The 26724-nt window shown below is 35.2% G+C and overlaps 1 protein-coding gene across 1 annotated transcript in view; it reads right to left on the bottom strand.

Annotated features, from left to right (window-relative positions):
* Positions 1 to 26724, bottom strand: part of wdr70 (WD repeat domain 70) — a 116827-nt gene that overhangs the window by 7101 nt on the left and 83002 nt on the right. Inside the window, exons 14-17 of the mRNA XM_077243804.1 lie at positions 11063 to 11163; positions 9953 to 10032; positions 7313 to 7429; positions 3437 to 3599 (exon numbers count right to left, since the gene is read on the bottom strand). Of these exons, the coding sequence (XP_077099919.1) occupies positions 3437 to 3599; positions 7313 to 7429; positions 9953 to 10032; positions 11063 to 11163 (461 nt within the window). The remainder of the gene's footprint in view (positions 1 to 3436; positions 3600 to 7312; positions 7430 to 9952; positions 10033 to 11062; positions 11164 to 26724) is intronic.

Here is a 26724-nt window from a genome sequence, read left to right as displayed (position 1 = left end):
TGACAGCTTCTTATAGCGCAGCATATTTCATAAACATAAACACAACATAAACCTGGAGCTTCCACATGCATTCGAGCTCCAGAAACCTGGAAAACCTTTCAGGGATTCACTCCTCCCAGGACAATCTGGCGTTCTTTAGATCTTATTTTAGGATTTCGTGAAAAAATGTAAAAATAATATAAAACCCAGGATGTAGTTCATCACTGCAGTATGAAGGAAATCATAACAAAGAAATTGCATTTTTGGCAACGACTGTGGATGTTTTATCTGATGATAATCCGTATAGTACAGAGAAGCCAAAAACTCAAGATAAGCAAAGATTTAAAGTTTAAAACTTGATTTGGGCGATTTTGTCTTTTTCTACCAATAAACATTTAACAAAAATAGAAATTAATTAAATCATAAACATATATTACATACATTATTTATACAATAATTAAATATATATATATATATATAATTATATATATTTAACAATTTATATATATATATATATATAATAATTTATATATATATATATATATATACACACATATATATATACATATTTAAAACTTGACTTGGGTGATTGTCTTTTTCTACTTATAAAACTTAACAAAAATTAAATAAACAAATCTCATATATTATATATAAATTTGTGTACATAATAAGGATATATATAATAATAAATAAAAAATATTATATAAACTTATCTATGTAATAATTAAATAAAAATATACTTTAAGTAAATATATATATTTAAAACCTGACTTGTTATTCGGTCTTTTTCTACCAATAAACATTAAACAAAAAATAATTGAAGAAAAAAGATTCTAAATGAAATTTTTCAAATTGTTTATATAATAATTAAAAATATATTTTAGTAAATAAATATATTTAAACTTGACTTGGGTGATTGAGTTTTCCTACCAATTAACAGTAAATATTTATTCAAATATTTATTTACCTGGGGTAAAGTTTACTAGCTTCCATAAACAGTTAAAAAACATAATATAAAATATATATACTTATTTATATAACAATTGAATAAATATATTTTGTGTCATTTTTACATATATTTTCACACACGCACGTACGTACGTACGCACACACACATAAATAAATTGTATTTTAAATGGTATTTTTGACAACGACTGTGGATTTTTTAGTTCATCCACACACACACACAAAGGCATTAGATAAGGAACGATTCACTGATTTTACCGGACACAAAAATATTTGGACACTTAAAAATATCTGAATGTCATTGCATTAGATACAACACATAATATGAATGTGTAGTTCATTGTTCTTCACTCACTTGCTTTTGTATTTTGTAAAGTATTGCAAAGACACTCATATATTTTTAAGAGTATGAGTCTTAAACATTCTTTTCGGGTCACAGTATTTGTTATCTCGGGACGGTGAAGTAAAAACGTCACCCGATCTCCAACCCTTCAAACATTAATGCATCAGTTAGCTGATGTGTGACACACAGGTGTCATCTGAACCACTGCTCCAGTTTCAGTGTGTGTGTGTGTGTGTGTGTGTGTTTGTGTGTGTGTGTGTGTGTGTGTGTGTGTGTGTGTGTGTGTGTGTGTGTGTGTGTGTGTGTGTGTGTGTGTGTGTGTGTGTGTGTGTGTGTGTGAGACACCCGTCACCAGCCGTAATTACACTGCCTTCTGAGATATTACCTCTTTACACCAGCATCACATGCATTCTTACAATAACAGGTCAGTGGAAAAATCCAACAAATATGGGGATTATAAATATACTTGTGTTTCATTCAATACTGATTAGCAATTTAAATAGACCAAGAAAAATAGATCAATTTAATTTAAAAATGGATAACAATATTGAAATCCAGTTGAATAATCAAATAAATTATTTATGACTAAATGTTTATCAATTGACCACATATATATACATATATATACACACACACACACACACACATATATATATATATATAAAAACACACAAATTAAAATATATAAATTAAAAACTACCATTAACAATATCAAACTGAACAAAAATGAAATTGATATTTAAAGAAAACAGATAGTGTTAAAGATTTATTTAAAAAATATATATAATTTATTTATGATTTATAAAAAAAATATAGAAATATAGAAATTATATTTTAAAAAGTATTCATTCTCATTCTCAATTACACTCACACAATTACAAAATAAGTATTTTGAACTTAATATTGACAACTTATTTTGATAAAAAAAAATGTGTGTATGTATGCATATCTATATATATCTATATATATATTCCTCATAAAATACATTGTCAATATTAAGCTCAGAACACTTAGTTCGTAGAAAGTCATGGCAATGCTTGTTTCAGTACATTAACTACTATTAAAAAAATGATAAAATTGAAACAAAAAATGTACAACTTAAAGTCCCACTGAAGTGTCTTGAAACGCGCAGCAATATTCAATGTGTTGATGTAATTTCCACTCAAACAGGAAGAAGGGGCGGGGCATATCAAGCAGCTCCTCCCCTTTTTTAAATAGCCAATAGCGCTTCTTTTATATATCACAGCTCAGAGCTGTTGAGTTCAGTAAAGCCACAGTTTCCTCCTGATCTCCTCCATATCGCTTTAAAATACAGCATTCTGTGTAGAATTCAAATGCGTCTGATTCGTTTTCTGAACTGCGGTGTCACTGGACCGGAGATGTGGCGCTTCTCGTGACTCTAACGTGAAACCAGACTTCATTCGCCCCAATGAAAAGCATATTTACACTGTCTGAATCATTCCCTATGCCGTTCACCATGTGGAAAACAGTAAATGTGTGAATAATTGACTGATTTCAGGCGCAGCTTCAGCATCTATTTATAATGTAGGGGGCGGAGCTTAAAATTCTAGAGAGCATTTGATTGGACAGAAAATCTGATGAGAAGCTGAAGGGCAGAGTGATGTCATGAAGTGAGAGATTGTAAGTTTCTACCAATAAACATTAAATGAAAATTAATTGAAGAAAAAAATATTATAAATTATATTTACAATTGTTTATATAATAAGTAAATATATATATTTAAACTTGACCTGGGTGATTTTTACTTTTTCTACCAATGAACATTAAACAAAAACAAAAATGTATCAAATTAAAAAGTATGCATTATATAAATTAATAAAAATGTATTATATTTAAAAATATTTTATAAATATTTATTTCAATATTCTATATATATATATATCAATCAAAACTTTACTAGGTTTATATTGTCTTTCAACCAATAAACATAAAAAAAAACAGCGCACTATGTGCCATTTAGTAGAACATGTGACAGATTTAAGCCGCAGACTTGGAGCACACCAGCTTATAACCAACCTTATACACTGATATATACACACGTTGGTGCAGAAACACTGGCGTCTGCAGCTCAGTCGGGGGTTTCTGTCAGATGAAGCATTAAACACTGCGCTCTGGTGTGTGTCTTACTGTTTATATGCCGGAGCGACCCAGTACGGGTTCTCTGAGGCTTCTTTGGCGTGACGCAGGATGGCCTCTCGCGGGTTGCTGTCATCGGTTTTGTCCAGGGCGATGTTCTTCACGATGAAGGAGGACAAGGTTCCCCCGTGAGCCGCCACACGACCCCCCCGACCTGCTCGAGGACACACAGATCAGAGCAGGACAGATACAGACACAAATACAGCATTCAGATACAGACCTCCCTCGCTCACACACAGGACGTTTTATGACCTTTATCAAAGTCTTGATTTGTTTATTGGTCTCTACTAGAACAGGTTTTCCTGCTTGAATGTTGATTATTTCCACATATTCTCCATTGTTGCGGCTCCTCTCTTCCCAGTCTGTCAGTAACGCTCTGTTTACTTCCTGTCTCTATGAAGCCCCTCCTTCTGAAAAGCACACTGTGCTCTGATTGGTTGGCTGGATCAGTGTGTTGTGATTGGTCGAGCGCTTCGAGTGTGTTTGGGAAATGTCCCGCTCTTCCCATAACCACCAGTTTAACACACTACTAATGCACTCAACCAGGCCCCGCCCCTTTATTCTGCGTATTATTTAAATGAGATATTTTATAAAAATTTTAATATATATATATATTTTTCTATTTAATTTAATAAAATAACATTTATGTAATGATTTTGTATAATTATATAATGATTAAATGAATTTATATATATATTAGTGGTGGGCCGTTATCGGCGTTAACGTGCTGCGTTAACGTGAGACTCTTATCGGGCGATAAAAAAAATATCTCCGTTAATCTATTCTCAAAGTTGGGTTGGGATCATAAAATAGCTTTTTCGAAGATCGTTATATTTTCGCACAATTCCATGTGTAGTCTAGTATATTTGACATAATTCACGCCACACCTACTGTCACAGATCGCGCACCAGGGTATTTCCCTGTCAGGGACACAAGGTGTATACTTTTACATGTTACGATGGGCGACGTTCCTCACGTTACTTTATTTTAATGCAATTACATGTTGTTAAATGAGTTCATTCCAAGCTCGCTGTATCTTTTTATGAGCATGAGCGATACTCAATTTACAAATGAATCACTCTTTTGAGTCGATTCTGTTCAAAGACTTCATCAAACAATTTGGCAGATCTGTCTAAATCGGTTCGCGAATCAGCTGATCTGTTCAGTTCCTCTGAATCGTCTGAAGCGCGTTCAATCACACTCGACTCGAATTCGTAACAGGAAGATTTAAAAACATCAAGAGCGTTGGATGAAGTGGCCGTGGATCTACAGTTTAGTCTAGCGAAAGCAAATCTGCAAATGCATCATATTTTTGCCAGCGATGAAGATCTTTATTAGTTGAACATCTTCGTAAGCTGTCTGTGAATGAATGATTCAGCAGGACGATACATTCGATTTCATTTCATTCAGGTAATACATTTTACAACCAAACAGATTATTACGCCACGATAGCACTACTAAAAAGTATGACATTATCCGTTTTTTTGGACATATACACTAATTTAAAGGCTCCAAAAAAACGCTTCAGAGTGTCGGCGCACTGGCAAAGGTTAACAGGTTAAATAAGCTACCGTTGTGTACAGTTTATGAAATGAACACCCGCCATCCCGCGGTAATGTGTGTGTATTGCGCAGGGGCATAGTCACACGAATAGTTTACATTGAAACTAATTTGTTTAAGAAGGAGGAGGCTATTGCCGGTAAAGGCGGGTTCACATAAAATCATATGACATAGCCTATGACATTATTTTTTGATCTAACGAGCATCTGGTTTGGCGATGGAAAAACGGACTGTAGCTACGTCGTATTGTTTTTTTCTTCTTCCAATTAGCCTACTATGTTAAAAAAATGGCGAAAACATGTTACTTGTTCAATTAATAAACAGTTTGTTTGATGACAAATCGCTAAAGATGAAATTGGCCTCCCTTTCTGTCATTGTGAGTGTGCGTTTTTTTGTTTTTCGAACGATAATTCGACTTCTGCTCCTCTATTGTCGAATGGCATTTTTGGCAGAAATTCGCATCCTTACGCGAGGCGAACTATTCTCAAAGACTTACTTTTAGTCATTATTTGGGTAGCACACATATTCTGAATGCCTTCGGCAGAATTCAAATGAGCCATTTTAATCTAGATTAATTCCAAGATTCCAGTGAGATTAATCTAGATTTAAAAAAATAATCTATGCCCACTTCTAATATATATATATATAAAATATAATTAAAATATTTAAGATATTATTTATTACATTAAAAATAGATTTAGGGGTTTACTAGTTTAGCCCAAATCTTTTTTGCAGTTATTGATATAATATAATAAAAATAATAATAATAAAAAAATATTATATATATATATATATATATATATATAAAAAGAAATGAATGAAACAGAAATAAATAAATAAAATATATAACTTTTTATTAAAAAAATTACTTCCTGTCATTCCTGCATGATTCAAACAATGGAATATCGCCAGTTTAACACACTACTAACTAACTCAACCAGGCCCCGCCCCTTTATTAAGCGTATGAATTATTTAAATGAGGAATATTGTGACGTGTTCGTTCCCGGAAGAAACTCAAGACTAGAATGGAGGCGTTTCAGGAGTTCAGAAACACTGACACTGATATAGAGAAGAACTGGAGCTTTTTCATGTTTAAACAGCAACATTACATTGAACATGGAAAAGAGCAGATCCTCCTCCTGCAAGCGGGTAAAGTGTGTTTATGTTGTGATTAAACATGAGGTGCTGAGTCTGAACGGAGAGTTTGTGAGATCTCCTGAACTGCAGAACCGGAGAGAAGGAGCCCAGACTCGCTGATCCTCGGCCAACACTTCACTGTAATCTACAGGAGTGTTTACTCAAGCCACTGAAGCCCTGCGCATCCAGACTCACTGCAAACTAAAAACTGTCGGATCTGTGTGCCGTTTATTTGGACACTGTGCAAAATTGTGCTCGCTAATATAAGGTGAAAAGTTATAATCTGAACAAATGATCCATGAAAGCGGTGTAAACCTGAGTCTATATGTCCAGCTCAGGATGGATTATAGTCATTTTTAGTCATTATAGTCATATAGTCACTATATCAGCCATTTCATTTTATTTACTATAAAGTTTGTTTTTTGCAAACCTGGTATTGAAACTTGGGATGTAGCAATACATTTTAAAACTTGACTTGATTGTCTTTTTCGACCAATAAACATTATAAAAAAAAATAAAAAATAAAAAAAAATATATATAATTTTCTATTTTATATAATAAAACAATTTTATGAATATATTTATATAATGATTAAATACATATATAGTTATATATTTATGTTTTATATAATTATAATATTTAACCATTATATAAATACATACATTATTTTTTTTAATTATGAATTTAAAAATGTATTATATATATACAAATAATATAAATATAATAATAATTATTTTAGATACTGTTTATTATATTAAAACATAAATTTAGGGGCTTATTAGTTTAACCCTAATTTTGGTTTGTAGTTATAATATAAAATAATATAATATAATGTAATAATATAAAATAATTAAAAAATATTGTATAATATATAACTTTAATTATATTAAAAAATATAACAAGTAAAGATAAATATTTTTTAAAATGTATCTTCCTGACATTCCTGCATTATTTAAACAATGTCACAATTTCGGAAAAGTTTGCACGAACATTTTGCATGGAAAATATGGAACATAATTCCAAAACGTATTTTTTAAATAAGCTGATTGTCAGAACACGTTATATCTCAAATATGCAATAGTTTTCACTCTAAAGAATGAAGGATTTGTGCCTTTTAATGCTTTACAAACGGGACGTTGTTGTTCCCGAGAGTCAGGAGGATTCTCTCACCTGGACCGGAGACGGGCGGCTCGGGCTTGTGGGATTTGAGAGGATCCAGTCGGTCCTTTTCCAGCTGCTTTCTGGTGCTGCGCTGACGAGCCTCACGAAACATGGGCAAAGCGTGAGCTGAGGAACACACCAATCACATGACATGAACAACATGAACAAAAAATACTGCTTTTCTATTGCACTGCACAAAAAATGCTTTTCTTACTTAGTATTTTTGTCTTGTTTCCAGTCCAAATATCAAAAAATTCTTCAATCAAGAAGCATTTACTATACGAGTAAGATGCCATAATATATTATGTCCTGTTTTTCGGGCGAATTAATCAAAATTAAGCGAGTTTTTGCTTAAAAAAAGCTAAATTATCTTCCAATAGGAAAAGAAAAATAATATGAATTCAAACAGAAACAAGATTATTTTTCTCACGCCATTTGTAGATAATTTAGCTTGTTTTAAGCAAAAACTCACTTAATATTTATTTATTTCCCCAGAAAACAAATTGTTAATATCTTATGTCATTTTACAACTTTAGTAAATGGATCTTGATTTAGTAAAAGTTTGATATTTGGACTGGAAACAAGACAAAAATACTTTTTTTTTGCAGTGTGTGGGACATTTTTTTCGCCCCAGAAATGGCCCAATGTTATGTCCTTTTTTTGTAAATAAAATCCTTTCTTTGATATATCATCTGGTGTCATCTTCACTCTGGGACAGAGGATTGAAGTGTGTTCTCGCCTTCCTCCTTTTCTTTTAATTTGACACTTTTTCCTTTGTCCCCCCCCTCCTGACCCTTATACAACACACACCTCAGGAAATACTACGCTCTTCAAACGCGCCGTAGCAACGCTAGCTTTATTTACTTTTGATTAAGTCGCACACATTTCACAGTTTGCCAAACACAACCAAAATAAATGGCTGGATGTGTGTGTGTGTGTGTGATGGTCGTGTGTGTGTTTTACTCCAGGGTCACAGGAAGACATAGGAAAGATGGAGCGATTTTCCATTCAAGCCTGATTCCACACACACACACACACACACACACACACACACACACACACACACACACACACACACACACACACACACACACACGCGCTACATTAAGCAAAAAGGTTAGCGGTGACACATGCCCGTTTTTCCCTCGCTGGTCCGTCATCCTGTTTCACGTCACCTCAGATTTTCCATCGCTATTTCCTGAGCGATACGGGAGTGTTGTGGTGTGCGAGTTCTGAAGGGTTTTTAAGTTCACGGTGTTGATCACGCGCTGGTGAGTGTGACACTCTCGTGGCTCACGCGTGTCTGATGGAGTCTCGAGCGCTAATGGCATCGTGACCCTCGGGTGAGACTCGGAGCGGGGCAATCCGATGGAAAGCACTCAATCCGTGCAAACACACACACACACACTCTCTCTCTCTCTCTCACACATACACACACAGACACTCACTCACTCACTCGCTCACTCACTCACTCGCTCACTCACTCACACACACACACACACACACACACACACACACACACACACACACACACACACACACACACACACACACACACACACACACACACACACACACACACACACACACACACACACACACACACACACACAGAGAGAGACACTCACACACAAACACACACACACACACACACACTCTCACACACATGGAAACACACACACACACAGAAACACTCACACAATCTAATGCACACGCATACACTCACACATACGCACACACTCAGAAACGCACACTCACTCACTCACACACACACACTCACACAATCACATGCACACGCATACACTCACACATACGCACACACTCAGAAACGCACACTCACTCACTCACTCACACACACACACACAGAAACACACTCACACAATCACATGAACACGCATACACTCACACATACGCACACACTCAGAAACGCACACTCACTCACTCACAGAAACACGCACACACACACACACAGGTTAATGGGTCTGTGGCAGGACTGAATGTAGGATGGGTCAGTCCGCCGCTAATGCTCGTGTGTGTGTGGACATTCAGCGCACAGCGTATAAAAGTCTGACAGCAATGCTGGAAATTTAGCATTTTTTCTAATTTAATATAAAATCTTTCATGACTAATTATATAAGCTGAGTGATTTTAACTAACAGCATTACAATAATAATAATAATAATAATAATAAATTAGATATAAAATATGTAACAATTAACAATTATAAATATTACATTTGAATAATAATAATAATAATTCTATAAAAATATAATACATATAAAATTATAATAAATTTTCAATAAATAAATATAATAATTATAACAGTACCAGTCCATATAAAGTGTGCACTAAAAATATATATTTTTTAATTTAATACAAAATTTGTCATTACTAATTCTATCAGCCAAATGATTTTTTGTTACTTTTTGTGTATTTTTGTGTTAATCAATAAAAATCAATCAATAAAAAAAATCAATAAATAAAAAAAGACGGCCCAATCGAGCAGCAAGGCATCAGAGCACAAGTGTAAAACTGCTAGGCCACGGCTCTGACATTATATATATATATATATATATATATATATATATATATATATATATATGCAAATGTATTTGAGCACATTTACATATGATCTGGTCATATACTCACGGGTGATGATGTAATCTTGTGTCAGCGTCTCGGCGTGTCTCTCCTTCGTCTTGCTCTTTACCACACACAACATGGCACCTCTGAAGAACAAACGCAGAAAACAGCTTTCAAAATAAAAGAAAATAAGCTTTAAAAAAACTATAAATCAAGATATAAAAAGATATATTTTAATTCATTGCCTCAATTTTTTTTTAATTTAAGAACCAGAAATCTCACTGTCATGCAAAAATGCTGTTTTGAATGAGAAAATGCATGGAAATACCACAAAATAAATAAATAAACACAATTATATAGAATTCTCAGAGTCTTGGAAAACCTGGATATATGAAATAATATAAATATATATAAGCTCTAAAATATATATTTTTTATTTGTGAGTAAAGAAATTATGAACTAAAAAATAAAATGTTAATTATAGAATTCATCGATTATTATATACATTATTTAAAAATGTAATTACAGAATTTATATATTACTTAAATAAATTAAATTTATATATAAATATATTACCACTCTTAATTTTTGTAATTAAAACACAATATTGTTTTATGTCAAGCTCTAAAATATATCAGGAAAACATTACTGGGTCTACTGGAAAAATTTATTATAGAATGTATTTATTATCACATAAATTATTTTATTAAATACATATTGCCACTCCTATTTAAAAAAAAAATAAAACATTTAAATATAAATATTTTATTTATGTCAAGCTCTAAATCATTAAATCAGACTGAAATGGCTATTTGTGAATAAAAAAAGAAAAAAAAAATTTTTTTTGAACAATTATTTTATTTATTATAAATAATTTTAATAATTTTAATATATTAACTCTCCTAGTTTTTGTAAATAAGAAGGTTTGAACACAAAAGCGTTTTGTTTCTAATTTTGTCTTGGACAATTTGCCTTGTTTTTGCCAACAGGACGTGACTTTGTTCTAAGCTGACGATTGATTATTGAGGCATGACGAACGAGACTGAGACTCAGTGAGTCATTTTGCTGAGTTTCCTCGCTTTAATCACTCGGGTCATTCAGTCCAAATCTGGCTGTAACCGTAACTGGACAAACACGGGCGTAAAAACAGGGTAAAAGTGTGAAGTGTGACGAGACCTCTGACTCTTGACTGGGTCGTAGTAAACCTTCGCCAGACCGTTCCCCGTTCCAACCATGATCTGGTTCAGCTTGGGATGCCAAAGACAACGGACAACACTCTGAAACAACACCAGAGGAGAGAACTAGAGTGAGAAATCATCATAGATAGATTTTTTTTTATCAAAAAAAGGTTGAACTTTTGCATTTGGATGCTATAACAGGGTCATTTAGAAAATGGGCGTGGCAAAATACACTCGAAAGCCTATAAATCCTAAACGAAAATGCAGAACTTCACGAAAATTGGTAAGCATATGTGACATAACATTCTAAACAAGCATGCAACATTCTATGGAGATCGGACCATAGGTGGCGCTATAACTGTTAAAAAGCTTTGAAAACCATACATTTCCTATGGTAAATTGCCTGTAAATGGTCTTTTCCATCTTTGTAATCACGTGGTGTTTCACACATACACACAATATGCATATTATTAGACTGAAAAACTTTGCATTCACATCCATGAATATTTAATTTGTCCTCGAGAGGAAATTTGTTTCCTCCGTAGATGCGTACATAACACAATCACACATAAACCACACATAAAATGTTTAAGTATCAACATATCATAATACCACCAAAAAAAGTCGCTGACAACACAAAAAACAAAACCAACAAGAGAGCATACATGACGCATCAATGGGCGATTTCCTATGCGTTTAAAGCTCGTATAGATAAAGGAACAAAAAGTGGGTGGTCTGGGTCGTTTACGATTTTCCGTGCCTTTCGCAATGTGAATGTAAAAACACAATCCGATAAATTAGGGATACCAATAATTGTACTTTTAAACCCCTAGTTGGTTGGTTGAAGTTGAGATTTCATTTTTTACGAAATCCTATTATTTGAACATAAACCGATGGCAGAGGGTGACGTCTGATATCTCTCGCCCTCCAGCTCATCTCCAGTTGACTATATTTGGCGTTCGGGAAGAGGCCTGGATCTGAATGACAAACGGGGCATGTGTGAGGATTTGTGGGCATGTTTGTGTGTGTGTGAGACGGAGGAACAGACTCATGAATACCTGGAATCACATGCAGGGGAAACGTCTATAAGCAGCACATTTCTACACTGTAAACCCTACACTGTAAACGATTATATGATCAATAAGTAATGTCAACATATGTTTTTACATTGCTTTAACTCATCAAAATAAGTTAAGCAATTTGCAACTTCTTTTATAAGTTATACAAGATTCAACCTTTTTTGAAGTCAGTTGAATGCAATTTATATTTGATAAGACAAACATCAGAGTTAATTGCATTTAAAAATTTAAGGCAGATTATTTTTTTTACAGTGTAATGCTCAAAACCATTTTTTTCAAATAAATTAACTTTTAAAGGTATTTAAGAAATGTTCTTTTTCTTTTGAGTTCACAAAACTGACACGTTTTACATAATCTGAATTGTTTCATGGTTTTGAGTTTTATCAACTTATTTCTTTTAATTTAGATTAATTTAGAAATTTAAATTTAAATGAAACTGGGCTGGGATTTCTATTTCCCAGAATGCTTTGCTATGGTACTTGAAAGGGAGAGTAAATGCTAAATAAAGTGTTCAAAAAACATGTTTGTGTGCGAGATTAATGTTAAGTGGGAGATTTAGTAGTTTAATTTTGTTAACATTGTGTTACCAATTATCAAGTTAGCATTTATTGAATTAGCTAGTTAAAGCTAATCAAGTTTCCATTACTAAAATGTATAAGTTGAAATTACATAATGTTAAGTTAAATGCATGAATTAGTTAAGAGTAATTAAAATGTGTGAGTACAAAATAAAAATCTGCTAGTTCTGCTTGCTTAAACTTTGAAACTGATTACCTCTTTTTTTTAGTTTTGCTAACTTATTCTGGTTTACAGTGACAGTTCAACTGTGAGCATGTACAAAACACGGCACCATTAAAGTTAAAAACACAAAAGAAAAAAAACATTACCATCTTACTTGTGACAGAAGAAAATCTAACCCAAATAAATACATAAATATAGCAGATTAATAAAATAATTAAATTGTATAAATTGTAATTAAAATAAAATTATAATATATTATATTTCCCATAAGGAAATAATAATTATACTAATAATAATAATATCTACTATATAAAATATTATATAAAATAAATAAATAAATATATTTAAATTTTATGCTTTTAAATCTCATTTGCATTCTAATTGAAAACTATAGAGGAAGAATGTCAGTGAATAACAACTTAATTTTGGGTCTATATCCTATGAATTCTGCTAAATATACTAAATATCTGTCAGTCTAATTTATTTATAAAGCACATTTAAAAACAACAGATGTTGGCCAAAGTGCTGTACAAATTTCAAGCAAATAATATTAAAACTAGGACACAACATAATCACATGCAATGCACAAAGTATATCATTGCACCTACTTATGACTATATGCAGTAATAAATATGATGATTTTAAATCCGTTCTTAAAACTCATCTATGTTGATGCAGATTTAATATAAAGTGGCAGTTTATTCCAGAGCTGTGGAGCAGCCAATGAAAAGTCAATAAAGAATCCTGGGAACAATAAACCGTAGACTATCATTGGTTGATCGAAAGATGCCTGGATGTATAATGAAATGAAAGGAGATCAGAAATACATGGAAGAGCCAAACCGTGGAGGCCTTTATAAACAAACGATAATGCTTTAAACTGGATACGATATTTGACTGGAAGACCAGCACTGGCGAAATATGTTCCCTTTTCTTTGTTCCAGTCAAAAGTCTAGCTGGACAAGCTGGAAATGTGACAGTAAAGACTGTGAGACACCCAAGTACAATACATTACAATAATACAGTCGGGATAAGATGAAAGCATGCATTACAGACTCTGAATCTTTGGATGATAAAAACGACATCATTTTGGCTATTTTTTTAAGTTGATAGAAGCAACTTCTGACCACAGCATAGACTTGTTTATCAAATGTCAATGCTGAATTCCTACATTTATAGCATGTGTATGAATGTTAGCAGATAAAAGGTCTCTGACTTTGCTTCATTTAACTGAAGGAAATTGGCTGACATCCAATGACTATCATCCTTCAAAGAATCAAAGTAACACTGATTGTCATCTGCACAACAGTGGTATGAAAAATTATATTCTCTAAAAATAGCATATAAATGGAGTATGTGTAATGAAAATAAAGCTGGATCCAGCATTGAGCCCTGTGGAACCCCAAACAAAACTGATGCACAAGATGACAAATAACTGCCAATCTCCACAGAAAAGGTCCTGTCTTTTATTTATGAAGCAAACCCATTTAAAGCACAACAATATACTGCATTAAAGTCATACGGACGACTTCTATGGTCTTTGCATGGAGTTTCTGTCCATTCAGATGTGATAACTGTCAAGCAAACATGCCGCATTGAAAGGAAATGCAATGAAATACCACAATAAATAAATGAATAAAAAGTAAAACTAAATTAAAATGAAAAGTAAAGTAAAACAAAACACAGGTTTGGAATAAAATTAGTCAATAATGAAGCTGTACAGAAAAAAGACGATCACATTGGATGGATGGATAAGATGGTTGGATGGATAAAATGAATGGATGGATGGATGGATAAGACGGATAAGATGGATGGATAAGATGCAGATCATTCCTGTGCATCATGCCCTGTGCATCATTCCCTGTGCGGATTAGGGCTGCAACTAACGATTATTTTGATAATTGATTAATCGGATGATTATTTTTTCGATTAATCGATTAATCAGATAGAAATTAAATTAGATTTTTTTTTTATTATAACTAAATAAAACCGTAAATCAGGGTATTTATGTGTAAAAGTGTACTTTAAAAAGTGCAAAAGCCACACATTGAGTTTTACTAATATCAATATTTGCATTGTTTTTAATGATAATTACTGATGGCAAGTTGACAAACATGATTATTGTTAAAAAAATGATATCCAACATATTATGTTTTAACACAATTTTTGTTAAAACAAATTTACACAGACATGTTGTTCAGATGTGAATATCTGAACTAAAAACAAACTAAAAACATCTAAAATATATAATTCATTTAATTTTTATTTAAAATTAATTATATATAAGGAATATAAGGATAAAGAATATAATATATATTATATATAATATATAAAAGAATAAAATAAGGATAAATTGATTAAATAAATATAGAAAGACTGAAAACAATTGTGTGAACGTAGAGCCGCAGTAGATCGCGTTTGAAAAACAATTAAAACTTAGTAGACAAATGCTATAAAAAGAGAACGGAATGGAGGTAACGTTACCCAGCAAGCTAACAGGCTTGAGTAAAGGACAGGAGAAATTATGCATTAGTGCACAAGCATTCGCTGAAAACCACTGAGTACAGTGACTAAAAAACAATATTTTACTGCTGCTGTTATTAACTGCCTTTATATTTAGTTCTTCGCTTTGTAAAGACCGTTTTAATTTAACCTATTTCTGCGGTAGCGCTATTTTAATCCATCACTTACGTTGCGAGCGAACTGATTGCGCAACCTGATGCTCGAGACAAAATACAGACATCCCAAGATCCCGGAAGTCCCGGGAGTCTCCCGCATATTGATTGCGGCTCCCTGATGCCCGCGAATTAGTTCAAACTCCCGAAATCTAGAGCGCGCAAGCAAGAGCGCGCATGCGAGACATAAGAGACTGCTCCAAACCGTGTAGCGCGCGCGCTCGGCAGAGCACGTAAGCAGACCAACTAATCGATAATGACATTCGTTGACAACGATTTTCATAATCGATTATAATCGATTTTATCGATTAGTTGTTGCAGCCCTAGTGCGGATCATTCCCTTTGCGGATCATTCCCTGTGCGGATCATTCCCTTTGCGGATCATTCCCTGTGCGGATCATTCCCTATGAAGATCATTCCCTATGCAGATCATTCCCTGTGCAGATCATTCCCTATGCTGATAATTTCCTATGCTAATCATTCCCTGTGCAGATCATTCCCTATGCGGATCATTCCCTGTGCAGATCATTCCCTGTGCGGATATTTCCCTGTGCGGATCATTCCCTGTGCGGATCATTCCCTGTGCGGATCATTCCCTATGCTGATCATTCCCTGTGTGGATCATTCCCTGTGCGGATCATTCCCTGTGCGGATCATTCCCTATGCTGATCATTCCCTGTGTAGATCATTCACTGTGTAGATCATTCTCAGTGCGGATCATTCCCTGTGCGGATCATTCCCTGTGCAGATCATTCCCTGTGCGGATCATTCCCTGTGCGGATCATTCCCTGTGCGGATCATTCCCTGTGCGGATCATTCCCTGTGCTGACCATTCCCTGTGCGGATCATTCCCTATGCTGATCATTCCCTGTGCTGATCATTCCCTGTGCGGATCATTCCCTATGCAGATCATTAGCTATGCAGGTCATGCCCTGTGCAGATCATTCCCTATGCGGATCATTCCCTGTGCAGATCATTCCCTGTGCGGATCATTCCCTATGCTGATCATTCCCTGTGCGGATCATTCCCTGTGCGGATCATTCCCTGTGCAGATCATTCCTGTGCGGATCATTCCCTGTGCAGATCATTCCCTGTGCGGATCATTGCGGATCATTTCCTATGCAGATCATTGCGGATCATTCCCTATGCGGATCATTCCCTATGTAGATCATTCCCTGTGCAGATCATTCCCTGTGCAGATCATTCCCTGTGCAGATCATTCCCTATGCGGATCATTCCCTGTGCAGATCATTCCCTATGCAGATCATTCCCTGTGCGGATCATTCCCTGTGCAGATCATTCCCTGTGCAGATCATTCCCTGTGCGGATCATTCCCTGTGCGGATCATTCACTGTGCGGATCATTCCCTGTGCGGATCATTCCCTGTGCGGATCATTCCCTGTGCGGATCATTCCCTGTGCAGATCATTCCCTGTGCAGATCATTCCCTGTGCGGATCATTCCCTGTGCGGATCATTCCCTGTGCGGATCATTCCCTGTGCGGATCATTCCCTGTGCAGATCATTCCCTGTGCGGATCATTCCCTGTGCGGATCATTCCCTGTGCAGATCATTCCCTGTGCGGATCATTCCCTGTGCGGATCATTCCCTGTGCAGATCATTCCCTATGCGGATCATTCCCTGTGCAGATCATTCCCTATGCAGATCATTCCCTGTGCGGATCATTCCCTGTGCGGATCATTCCCTGTGCGGATCATTCATTGTGCGGATCATTCCCTGTGCAGATCATTCCCTGTGCGGATCATTCCCTGTGCGGATCATTCCCTGAGCGGATCATTGCGGATCATTCCCAGTGCGGATCATTTCCTATGCAGATCTATGCGGATCATTCCCTATGTAGATCATTCCCTGTGCAGATCATTCCCTGTGCAGATCATTCCCTGTGCGGATCATTCCCTGTGTGGATCATTCCCCATGCAGATCATTCCCCGTGCTGATCATTCCCCGTGCGGATCATTCCCCGTGCGGATCATTCCCCGTGCGGATCATTCCCCGTGCGGATCATTCCCCGTGCGGATCATTCCCCGTGCGGATCATTCCCCATGCGGATCATTCCCCGTGCGGATCATTCCCCGTGCGGATCAATCCCCGTGCGGATCAATCCCCGTGCGGATCATTCCCCGTGCGGATCATTCCCCGTGCGGATCATTCCCCGTGCGGATCATTCCCCGTGCGGATCATTCCCCGTGTGGATCATTCCCTGTGCGGATCATTCCCTGTGCAGATCATTCCCTATGCAGATCATTCCCTGTGCAGATCATTCCCTGTGCCGATCATTCCCTGTGCGGATCATTCCCTGTGCCGATCATTCCCTGTGCCGATCATTCCCTGTGCAGATCATTCCCTGTGCAGATCATTCCCTGCGCAGATCATTCCCTATGCAGATCATTCCCTATCCAGATCATTCCCTGTGCGGATCATTCCCTGTGCAGATCATTCCCTGTGCAGATCATTCCCTGTGCAGATCATTCCCTGTGCAGATCATTCCCTATGCAGATCATTCCCTATGCAGATCATTCCCTGTGCAGATCATTCCCTGTGCAGATCATTCCCTGTGCAGATCATTCCCTGTGCAGATCATTCCCTATGCAGATCATTCCCCGTGCGGATCAGGAAAGACCTGCAAGGCATTGGGTGAATCTGCTTATCCTCCTCCAGCTGTTCATCTCAAACCCGAGCCTTTCTGCCTTCAGTTAAGCCTGCCTGACCTAGAACAGGGCTTTAGACCCCACCCCGTCCCATAGCAGGGGTCTCCACTGCCCTGATTGACTTAACGGGAAGTACGGGGTTAATCCGTCTCTGTCGGCATGTGGCAGAGTAATTGATTATTTAGAAAAAGATCTGGAAGATTTGGCCGCGGATCTGAAATGTGCTTCCAGCTGAGCCTTTTTTGGCGCAATACAAACATAATCTGCTTTACCTTGCAGATATCATGTGTGTGTGTGGAGGCTTTAGATCGTACACATCTGTATATTTGAGGATCACAGAGTACATGGGAATTCAGTTTCCTGCCCTGAGAACAGCTAAATATAGCGATATACACAGTCAAAACCAAAGTTATTCAGACATCTACAACATTTCTCACAGTTTATTCGCTATAGTTTAGAAAATGTAATAAAATATGACAAGAACTCAGAGTTATTAAATCAGTTGATATTTCACTGGTTTTGTCCGTCCTTCTGTTAGACTCTCACAGATGAATTATGTTGAATATCTGTCAGCTGTTAAATTTAACTACACAATTAGATAATACCAGTTTAGCTCAACCGATTACCAAGCAATGCTTCATGTTGTTCAGTCTGTGGTGTAAAAAGGTGCATTAGCAATTAAAGAAAAAACACTTCAGCAAAACATGATCAGCTCAAAGTGTCATTTTTCATTTTTGGTCCCAAATTGTTAACATTTTTACTGGTAGTCACTGTATGAAGAAATTTTGGGTATAATGCGTCACAGTTTACTTTATTTTGCTCTCCTCACTTACATAAATAAACTATACTGTCCTGCACACACTAGTGAAATATCATCAAAAATGATATCTGGTGTCTGAATAATTTTTGGTTTGACTGTATATCGGCCCAAACATGCATCAACGGCTCAACGAGTCCATCATGTGCCAGTGAAACAAACACTCATAATGCAGAGTTATTTACATGCAGCTCAAATGTTTTTGCTAGCATGAAGAGGAATGATAATAATGGCAATGTGAGTGAATCAGGTCTTTCTTCAGCACATTTACTGCGGTTATGGCAAAAAACTGAAGCATCTTATTCAATCTTCCATCTTTTCCAAGCAAAACAAGCTGTTTACAGGACAAGATGACAGGATGAGCTTGAGCCAAAGTGGAACAAATATGGACAACATGTACCTTAGAAGACATTAGGATGTTTTCATGTCACATAATAATATTAATGATAAATTACATATAGAATATAGAATAATAAGAAAAAAGTATAGCACATTTCTTTATTTTAATGAAATAATGATAATAGTAATACATTACATATAATTGACATAAAAATTAATTAAATTAGATAATAAATATAATAATATATAAAATAAACAACAAAAATATGTTATATTCATTTGTAATAATTAATAAATTAGATATGCATTATATACATAAAATAATGAAAAAAATAAATTAATGAATTAATACTAATATGACTGCTAATACATTATACATATATAATATATTATATGCATAAAATAAATAATTCTAATGTATTAATTTGCAATGAAATTTTAATAAATTACATGCATAAAATGTATATAAAAATAAATGTAATTATAATAATGGTGAGTGAATAAAATATATAATGAATATTATAGAATAAATAATTTAAAACATAACATTAATTTGCAATAATAGAATTGTGAAATTATGTTATATAAAATAAATACTACTACTAATAAAAAACATACAATATTTAATAAAATCTAAATTATAATATATTACTTTGCAATGAAGAAATAATAATAAATTAAATATAATTTAATTCGATAAATTCAATAATTTAATAATAATAATAATAAAATAATAAATAACTAAAATATGTTAATATACTAATTTGCAATGATTAATAATAATAATAATAATAATAAATTAGATATAAAATACATAATATATTTGCTAAAATATAGAGCAAAAAAATCTAATATTTTAATTTGCAATAATGAAATTATTATAACTTCCATGCATAAAATATGCATTAAATAAATGTAATGATAATGATAATAATGGTAATGTGATGAATAAAATACATAATGTATATTATATATACAATAAATAATAATACAAATAATAATATTAATTTGCAATAGTTATTATACACACACACACACATATATATATATATATATATATATATATTTATTTATATAATACTACTACTAATAAATTAAGATATACAAAATATATAATGTGTATAAAGTGCATGTAATATTGATGATGAATTATTAGTGAATCAGGTCTTTCTTCAGCACTTTTACTGCGGTTATGGCAGCATTTCAGCAACTTATTAAATCATCTTTTCTAAACAAAACAAGCTGTTTACTGACAGCATGAGTACGGCGCAGGAGACACACCAAGGCTCTCGCTATGTTGGAGTAAAAGGGAAAAGATATGCAACGAAAAAGGGTTTGGAACTTAGAAATACACCGGAGAGGCGTTAAAACCGGCTAAAACATTTACCGTGAACCTGCGTTGAGCTCAAAGTGGGTAACACTTTACAATAAGCTTCATTAGATAACATTAATTAATGTATTAACTAACATGAACTATACATTTGTTACTGTATACACTGTAGAAAAGAAACCGTAATTTTTATGGTAAAAAACGGCAGCTGTGGTTGCCAGAACTTTATCGTCAAAAATACGGTAGCAACATTATTGGTTTTACACACTTAAAATTTACAGTAATAAACCGTAGTTCATTATGTGATAGTGTTAATTTACCGACCTATTAAAGTATTAATATCTGTTTTGTACCATTGTAATAGACTGACAACCAACAATCACAGCAGTGATGAGTCACATGATCAATCAAAGCTCATCACAAGCACCACGTCAACAAGAAAGTGAATACTAATATATATAGAAGCTGGACAGTGTCCTTCGCACAAACATTAAACACCATCATGGTAACACACATGACATTTTAAAAATGCAATAAACATTAATTTAACAAACCCTAATGTACATAACTGATTAGAAAAAAAACTATGAAGAAACCGTTATTTCAACAAAAATACATCAAATGTGAAATGTCACGCAAGGAATTGTGGGAATGTCAATTTACGTTTTTTCACTGTAAATTATACAACGAGTGGTCTTTTTCACTTTCAAAAACTGTAAATTTAACGGTATTTTACAGTAAAATTACATTAAATGTACCATTAGATCTATCACAGTTATTTACCATGTATATAGTAAGGAAACTTTCTGTTAACCAATTAACAGTTTTTCACTGTAGCATTTTTACAGTTTTTTACCGTTAAAAGCACAATCATTTTTTTTAAATATTAGTTAAAAAAGCAGTTCATTTTAGTTCACAGTGCATTAACTAATGTTAACAAGACATAAACAAAGATTGATAAATGCTGAATAAGTGCAGTTCATTATCAGTTCATGCTAACTAATAACTAATGTTAACTAATGAACCTTATTGTAAAGTGTTAGCGTTTATATTATATTTCTAGCTTCAGTTTTCCTGTGAGAGTCCAGAAGCCTGTAAAAACAGCCCCATAAACACTATATCAGTTAAATCTGAGAGCAGGGCTGGTTCTGGTTCAGTTTTCCGGGCATCGAGTCGCAGGAGGACACACACACACACGTGTCTCACCTGGTTTTTGCACCTTGTGAAAAGTCCTGGAAGTGGAGAACCACCCCTGAGTATTTACTCTGTCCAGTGCGGGGTCACTTCACTGTTTACACTCGCATGATTGGTGGCTCTGTCTGTCACAGGACCACTTCATAAAGACAGCACTTAAATTCTTCAGGATAAACACCGTAAATAGCTCACTCGTCAGGTCAGCTATAAATAACTTTAGTCCTCTGGACGGTCCAAAGGTATTTACACCCGACCAGAGTCGAAGTCGGCCACTGCTATAGTAAACCATGGGGCTTAATAATAGAATAAATAAGCTTTCGTTGTCCTCGTACACACTACACATTTGATCCTAAAATGAAAAGTATGCTATCATTTACTCACCTTTTTTGCCGTATTATTTATGATATAAATAATCATATTATTTTTTTTTTCCCTCTGTGAAGCATTAAGTGAGACATTAGGTAGAATGTGCACGCTGCTCTTTTCCATACACTCCCAGAAAAAAGGTACAAAAGCTGTCACTGGGGTGGTACACTTTTGTACCTAAAGAGTGCATATTAATAACCCAAAGGTACATATTGGTACTAAAAGTGCATATATTAGTACCTAAATGGTACATGTTGGAACCTTTTGAAAGGGTACCGCCCCAGTGACAGCTTTTGTACCTTTTTTTCTGGGAGTGTATGGAAAAGAGCAGCGTGCACATTCTGCCTAATGTCTCACTTAATGCTTCACAGAGGAAAAAATAAAAAGATTATTTATATCATAAATAATAACAAATAATATGGCAAAAAAGGTGAGTAAATGATAGCATACTTTTCATTTTAGGATAAAAAAGTACATTCATATCTGCAAACCCAAACAAACAAAATTCAAATAAATATAGCAGATTTATATAATAAGAGGTATAAGAATAAGCATAAATTATATTTAAAATAAAATACGTGTAATAAATAATTAAAATGTAAATTACAATATATTTATCTGCAATAATGAAATAATAATAAACTAAATTATATATATATATATATATATAAAATAAAGGATTAAAATAAAAATAATAATTTGCAGTAATTAAATAAAAATAATTTGTATATAAATGTATTATGAAATACATTTATAAAATAAACAGTTAAAATAAGTATAATATATTTCTTTGGCAATAATAAAAAAAAACTATGTCAGGTTAACTTATATATTAAATATCTATGAAATAAATATATACAAAATAAAATATAATTGTTAAAATATATTAAATAATAAAATATGCTAATTTATATATATATATTTTTTTAACAAATATATTTTATTTTTTATATATTTATTTCATAACTATACATATAATATTCAACTATACATAACTATACACAACTAACTATTCATATTTTATATATATATTATAACATATTAAAATATAATTTCTTTACAATACGATTCTTTAAAATGAAATCAGTATGCAATGCAATAATGAAATAAAAATAAAAACAATAATAATTTATTATAAATAAAATATATGTGAAATAAATATATAAACGAAAAAATGTACATAATTATAATATTGATTTGCAATAATGCGACACCCTTGTGTCAGATGATGTTCTTCTTCTGTAAAGCCTGATATGAGACATTAGCAGTGTGTGAGAGCATAGGAATGATGGATGTTGATTATTTGTGCCAAACTCTAAATAATAATAATTATTATTATTACATCAAAATTCACGACACAAATTGAAAACTTCGTTTTCTCCTTTTGCAGTCGAGTAGCAGCAGTGGGCTTGAATCAGAAGACGGATTTGGAAAATGTCTGTAATGATTACACACACGATTATAAGATGAATGCCTTAAGGTAAGAGAGAAGTCAGCATCTGCTTTATGCCATCCTGTCAGCTTTAACACATGAAGCAAACTGAGCTGGAGAACATTAGCTTTACAGTGTTATGACTGGAGCCGGAGGAACACACGCAGGAGCTTTGAGCTTTTCTCGAGGTCGCGTGTGTCGTTCCAGCTAATGCATGGAGGAAGTCAACGTTCCCGGCGCTTCCACAGGGAAAACAGGAGGAAAGTTTCGTTTCCTCACTGCAGACGCACTGGTAAACTAATATTTAGCGAGTCATTCAAGACCGCAGACTTACAGACAACTAGAGAAAACGCGTTTAGTGGGACGTGTTGCTTTCAGTAAAGCAGAAATAACAGCTGCCAGTACAGGCACATCTGGATATCAAATCATATAATAAATATAGTAGATAATTACTAAAAGAGATAAATACTAAAATAAAAAGTATAACATGATATTTAAAAACATAAATAATTGTAAAAAAGTATAATATATTCATCTGCAATAAATAATAATAATATATATATATGATTAAAATACAAATTGTTAATTTGTAATAATAATAATAATACTACATATAATATCTATATTAAATAATTTTATAAAATATAAAATAGACAAATATAAAATTAATGAAAAAAGCACAAGTCAAAATTACTAAAACTATTAAATTATAAAAATAGAAGCTAATATTCAAATATATAAATTAAAAACATAATGGTATATATAAAATTAAAATATAAAGTATAATAAAGTAATCTGCAATAATGAAATATATATATATATTTCATTTTATATATATATATATATATATATATATATAATACAAATAAATCTGCATTGTTTATCCTTTTGATCTTTCATATTAAGGATCTGGATATATATATATATATAAACTGCAATAATGAACAGATAATATAATAGTAATTGTACAAATTATAATTATAATGTACATGGACATAAATGTATAAAATAAAGCTTATTATATATAAAACATATATTATATTAGGTCACTGTGAATTTGAATGCATCTCTTCACATCTGTCAGTCAAGTGGAAATTAACTACCATACTTCACTGCTGTTACGGTGTTTATTCATTTTGTCATGTTTCTGGTTTGTGGTTTCTCTGTCTTTGGTCTTTTATTCAGTTTGTGCCTTGTTAATTGTAGTCTGTTATCCTAGTCATGTCATTATTAGGTCCCTTGTTTCAGGTGTGTTGTCTTGTTAGGTTGTATGGTCCCGCTCGGTGTTCTGATTTGCCCCAGCTGTGTCTTGTTCCCTCATCCCGTCTGTGTATTTAAATCCTGTCTGCTCTTTTGTTCGTGGTCAGTTATTGAATGTATGTTTAATGTGCGTACCACGAGTATCTTGTCTGTATCTGTAATTAAAGTCTACTGCTGCATTTAGATCCGCCTACTGCCTTTGCTTCCACGCAAATTCGTAACAGAATAACTGACCCCCTAGGATCTAGCAGCCATGCCTACCTGGAGTCCTGATGTCCAGATCCTCCGTCTTCGCCAGGAGAATCGCGCCATCGAGGATTATGTCGCAGAATTCCTCGAGCTGGCATATCTCGCGCAAATGAACACCCACGGCTTGAAGATCTTCTTCCGCGGAGGATTATCGGAACCACTCCGGTTTCTGATGCCCGAACCTGGTCCTCACGGATCTTTAGAATGGTACGTTGACCTGGCCCTGTTGTGGAGCGGTTCCCCGTTTACTGTGGGCGTGGAGGAGAAGCTGCGAGAGCCTGCGCTTAACGTCAGCCCGGTCGCGCCCGCGCTTCACTTCAGCTGCTCAGCCGAGACCACGCTCCACGAGCCTGCGCTTCACGTGAACCGAGTCGAGCCCGCTTTCCACGACATGCCTGAGCTTCTTCCTGCCGAGACCGACATGCCTGAGCTTCTTCCTGCCGAGATCGACATGCCTGAGGCTGAGCTTATGTCTTCCGAACCCGCACGTCGCTTCAGCCTCGACGAACCCGAGTCAAGTGAGTCAAGTGCCGCCGAGTCAACTGAGACCGCGCTTCCCGAGTCAAGCGAGTCAATTGCCGTCGAGTCAAGTGCCGCCGAGTCAAGTGAGTCAAGCGCCGCCGAGTCAAGTGAGTCAAGCGCCGCCCAGTCAAGTGAGTCAAGCGCCGCCGAGTCAAGTGAGTCAAGCGCCGCCGGGTCAAGTGAATCAAGTTCCGAGTCAAGTTCCGAGTCAAGTGAATCAAGTTCTGAGTCAAGTTCCGAGTCAAGTGAGTCAAGTTCCGAGTCAAGTGAATCAAGTGCCGAGTCAAGTGAATCAAGTGCCGAGTCAAGTGAGTCAAGTGCCGAGTCAAGTGAGTCAAGTGCCGAGTCAAGTGAGTCAAGTGCCGAGTCAAGTGAATCAAGTGCCAAGTCAAGTGAATCAAGTGCCAAGTCAAGTGAATCAAGTGCCAAGTCAAGTGAATCAAGTGCCAAGTCAAGTGAATCAAGTGCCAAGTCAAGTGAATCAAGTGCCAAGTCAAGTGAATCAAGTGCCAAGTCAAGTGAATCAAGTGCCAAGTCAAGTGAATCAAGTGCCAAGTCAAGTGAATCAAGTGAATCAAGTGCCAAGTCAAGTGAATCGACTACCGAGTCAAGCGAGTCTGCCGAGTCTACTGAGTCAAGTACGTCCAGTAGTGAATCAAGCCCAGTGAAGCGTCGTCGCAGAAGGAGGAGGAGGACTCGTTTGCTTCGCCAGGCTACGGAGGGCGTTCCCAGACTCCTCGCCCTGCCGGCCCCGCCTCTGCGCCTCGCCCTGCCGGCCCCGCCTCTGCGCCTCGCCCTGCCGGCCCCGCCTCTGCGCCTCGCCCTACCGGCCCCGCCTCTGCGCCTCGCCCTGCCGGCTCCGCCTCTGCGCCTCGCCCTGCCGGCCCCGCCTCTGCGTCTCGCCCTGCCGGCCCCGCCTCTGCGTCTCGCCCTGCCGGCCCCGCCTCTGCGCCTCGTCCTGCCTGCGCCCTTCAAGCTCCGGGAGGCCTGC

This window comes from Siphateles boraxobius, unplaced genomic scaffold (assembly GCF_051911475.1).
Source record: "Siphateles boraxobius isolate OS27281-9 unplaced genomic scaffold, OSU_SipBor_1 25, whole genome shotgun sequence".
Lineage (NCBI taxonomy): Eukaryota > Metazoa > Chordata > Actinopteri > Cypriniformes > Leuciscidae > Siphateles > Siphateles boraxobius.
Note: the sequence above shows the minus strand (reverse complement) of the source record. Positions and strands in the feature narration are given on the sequence as shown.